Source organism: Bactrocera latifrons, unplaced genomic scaffold (genome assembly GCF_001853355.1).
Source record: "Bactrocera latifrons isolate USDA-ARS-PBARC rearing strain unplaced genomic scaffold, ASM185335v1 scaffold_25, whole genome shotgun sequence".
NCBI lineage: Eukaryota > Metazoa > Arthropoda > Insecta > Diptera > Tephritidae > Bactrocera > Bactrocera latifrons.
Window position 1 is genome coordinate 1 of NW_017536074.1, and position 4264 is coordinate 4264.

The following is a 4264-nucleotide window of genomic DNA, read 5'->3' on the forward strand; positions in this document are numbered from 1 at the left end:
AGAATCGCACAAAGATATGCAGGTTATTGAAAATGATTTTCTTATTAACCATTTCAGGCTGAATTAACGCTACCAGGCGTTCATGAATGGAACGAAGATATTGAAGATGATAATGCAAATGACGAGCATGAAGAAGAAGACGATTCCGATGAAGGCAGCGTATCGGAGGGAGAGGAGAAAACTAAGCGGACTGAAGCAGTTGAAATTTTCAACAAGGCGATAAGGTGATCTGGTCATGAAGACGTCAATCCAAATGATGTAAATGTACTAAGACGTCTAAGAGRGAAAGCTGTGCTCCAACTTTTAGAAACACAGAAGATACAGAAAAGGATGACTGATTTTTTCAAATAAAACCTAGATTTGGTATAACATGTGTTACGTAAAAATGTATAAGTAATGAAAACATGAATAAAATGTGAATTCCAATGTATAAATACGTACTATCCTATTCTTTTGGAGCATCCCATAATGTGAACACTTTCGATAATGTGAACTGCCTTGGTTTTAATTAGGTCGGATTATCGAGCGTGCGCTGTATTAATCTTTTCTTTCAGACAATATTATCATTTTATAAAATTAATCTTTATTTTCATTTTAGATATAAAGAATGTTATTTAATTATTCTTTTTTTTCAGATAATAATAATTTTTTTATTGAACCTATGTACATATTTGTAATTCTGTAAAAATTGTAGAAATGTTTAGAACTTTAAAAATATTTTAAATTAGTCAAGAGAAAATGCAACCCTGCATCAGCTGTCGATTGGGGATATTAGAGCAGGTCAGATATACTTTATACTGCTGAATGAGCGCAACAGAGATGTATGATCACATGTATATGTACGTTTGAGGGGAAAAGTGGTTTGAATCAAGTGGCCTATGGCAAGCTCACCACTTTCACAGCTCTTGAGGGTTTGAAAACCTACTGTTTTACTAGTTTTTTCACCACTTTTGGCTGACAGGGATTACACATTTTTCTCTAGGCCGATTGAAATACGCAAGTCAATCGCGTTTTCAAAACAAGAAGGGAACTTGGATGAATATTATGTGATTTTTTAACAATATTATGCAAATATTGAATTCTTTTGTTTTTATAGCATTGAAAATAGCAGCAGTTTAAACAATATAATCAGAAGCGAAGAAATATAAATTGTTAAGAGTTTGTTTTATGTCTTAAAGCGGTTTGCACAGTCCAATAAAATATGTAAAAATAAATGTGTTTTATAGATTTAAGAAATTTTTTTATAGTGTAAATGATCAGATAATATTAGTGTTCTTTTCGGATATTATTATCATTTCCAACTAATTAATCTTTTCTTTTATTCTAATTTATCTATGCTTTCGGAGTCAATTCTATATACGTTCAGTAAGTTTTTTTATTAAATATATTTGTATACCTATGTTCATATATTAAATATTTAGGTAAAACTACAATTTTGTTAATAATAATTATTAGCACTAATACAATTAACATTAGTACTGTAAAGATTTTATATTATTAGAGAATAAATATAAAAATTTAAATGTTTGTTTAGAATTTTAAAATTATTTTAAACTAGGAATCAGAAAATGCAACCCTATATCAGCTGTCAGTTGGGGATATTAGAGCAGCTCAGTTATCCTTTTAAATGACACGGCTGAGTGAGCGCAACGGAGATGTATGATGACATGTATAATACGTACGTGTAAGCAGAAAACTGGTTAGAGTCTGCACAGCGCCTATGGTAAGCTCACCAATTTTTTAAGGGTTGGAAACCTAGTGTTTTGCTAGCTTTTTTTTTACCATTTTTATCTGGCAGTGCAATTACATATATTTCCTTCAATTAATAGTACGTGTGTGAGTTTTCCATTATAGCATTTAATATCTAGAACGAAAAAAGGTAAGGAAGTTTTGAAAATATTTGTAAATACATTTAATTAATTCCTAAATCTGTCGCTGTAGAAATCTTCGGATGCAATTACATCAGCAGCAGAAACAGAAGAACAATTTTGTTTGGTGAGTTTTTTTCAATGAATGTAATTGGCGAGTGCGGCTGGTACATATTTTTTGGCGGTTTATGAAGAAAACTATTATGTTTAACCAGTGCGGGCGGTTAACTAATGTTTGTTTTATGTTATTAATGTGGTAAATAGGTAAACAAAATATGACTGCAAGACAGTGAATTGCTAAAGGCGGCGTGAACAGTTGTAAGACGGCAGCGGCATATAATGGTCGGCATGCACACAAAACAACACAGCTGTCCATTTTGAATGTACACAGTTTCGATGTTGCCATACTAATACGTTTCACTTCTATGAAATTTTAATATTTTGTTCAAAGTGAAATTTTTAAGCAAAAAATTAGTAAATAGGTAAATTTATTTGTTTAAAAATATCAATCGTTATTACTAATGATATAACAGAGCTATTTTATGCTTCTCTTTGTAAAATAACGTCAGGTTTGCTAGAGTTTTAAAGAATTTTACATACTAGTGGCATCACTACTCCTCTCTACTGTCGTCGGCAATATTAGAAATACTTTTTTATTCAGCGAGGTCGAGAGCTGTCGTGTAGTCGTGCAGCTGTCTAAATAACTGTGTCCATCAAAATGTGTGTATTTTAATATTCGACAGCTATCTCTTGAAGTCTGTCGCATCCTTTGTGTTTCCAACATAAAACGGCCTGCGCAGTCGAAATTTTATGTGAAAACAAATGTTTGTTTTATATTTGAAAATGAAATTGTCGTACTTTTTAATTCTAGTGATATTAAAATTATAAATAAATTTTGATGCTGGTGAATTTTTTTATTAATTAATTTATTTTTTCCAGATTGTTTTCTCTTATGAAGGAATTCCACCGGCGAGGGTTTTTATATATCCCTTCATATTACATTATCATTAGACATATTTTTAAAATTTAAAATGAACAAAAGGACATTTTCAAACCTTTTAAGTAAGGAGAAGGCAAGTTTTAATGCTTCAGTTGCGAAATTTCGCAAATTGAATGAAAGTAGTAATATTTCAAAAAGCGATAATATACCATCCACAAGCAGGACAGCAGTTTCTAAATTCATTTTCTGTGATGTATCAGATAATTTTAAAGAAGCAACTAATTTTGAAATTGAAGAGGAACTGGAGTATGGTAGTGATAAGGAATTTTTGCCAGAATCCCCCTCCTCGGATACTATTAATGCAAAAGAGCGAGACGGTAAACCGACTTTATTTTACTTATGTACATATATGTTTTTCATTCTAATAATTGTAACTTTCTTTATAGAAGGAGAAATGAGCGAACCCAATAAAAATGCAAATACTGCGATGGTACTGCAACAAATTTTGGACACCCTTGATAGGATGGAATCTGGGCAAGAGGAAATAATAAAACGACTTTCAGCGGTAGAAAATGCTCTTACTGAAAAGGTATTTATTGAAATAAAATTATGTTTTAATATTATTTCATACTTATTATAAATTTCAGATGCCCGAACGTGCTGAGGTGCAAGCGCAAAGCCAATTGTTGCGAGAATTTAAGGTGCTCTCAGAAAAAACCCACCGCAGTGTAAGCCGCATCACTGGCGACGTGGTGAGTGAGGAACACCTTTTATTACTAAGCTTGCTCCCCATGTCGTCAGAGGAAACAGTGTTGAAGGTGGAGGAACACCTTACAGACAAAGCTCACGCCGACGCTATGGTAAATTTGTCTTTCTACTATATATATATATATAAATATATATTTATAATTATACATTTATAGGCGGCGATTATCCTCAACCTAAAATCTACCAAGAAGTCGATTGAAAAGGTGTTGCGGTCACTATTTAGCGACGAGTTGATATGGTTGTATAACTGCGATGGAAAGGCGGGCAAAAGGGCATTAACAAAATTAAAAATAGTGGATCTCACTTTCGGTAAATATCAAAATATTTTGACACATTCACTTATTTAATTATTAATGTTTTATATTTATTAAATAGCTGCATTTGCAAGTATGCAGATTCATAAAACTTCAGTTATAAGGCGTTACGTAACTTTAAGTCACAATAGATATAAACATATTAGGCGTTATGTGGAAAAAGCTCTTACTAAAAAGGTATTTATTGAAATAAAATTATATTTTAAAATTACTTCATACTTGTTTTAAATTTCAGAAACCCGAAGGTGCTGAGGTGCAAGCGCGAAGACAATTGTTGCGGGAATGTAAGGTGCCCTCAGGAAAAACCCACCGCAGTGTAAGCCGCATCACTGGCGATGTGGTGGATGACGAGCAGCTTAATGTGGAAAATGCTC

At 32.4% G+C, this 4264-nt stretch overlaps 1 protein-coding gene across 5 annotated transcripts in view; it reads left to right on the top strand.

Moving 5' to 3' along the window:
* Window positions 1–1576: 1576 nt before the first annotated feature.
* LOC108969346 overlaps window positions 1577–4264 on the top strand; it is a 4569-nt gene continuing 1881 nt past the window's right edge. Inside the window, exons 1-9 of one of the 5 annotated variants that reach the window (XM_018933992.1) lie at window positions 1578–1723; window positions 1799–1879; window positions 1942–1995; window positions 2808–3185; window positions 3255–3397; window positions 3456–3668; window positions 3732–3885; window positions 3952–4067; window positions 4126–4212. In XM_018933992.1, coding sequence (XP_018789537.1) covers window positions 2900–3185; window positions 3255–3397; window positions 3456–3668; window positions 3732–3885; window positions 3952–4067; window positions 4126–4212 — 999 coding nt within the window. In that variant the 5' untranslated portion in view covers window positions 1578–1723; window positions 1799–1879; window positions 1942–1995; window positions 2808–2899. Of the gene's footprint in view, window positions 1880–1941; window positions 1996–2563; window positions 2589–2807; window positions 3186–3254; window positions 3398–3455; window positions 3669–3731; window positions 3886–3951; window positions 4068–4125; window positions 4231–4264 lie in introns of those variants that run through there. The other 4 variants (XM_018933993.1, XM_018933996.1, XM_018933994.1 and 1 more) reach the window with 4 other exon arrangements.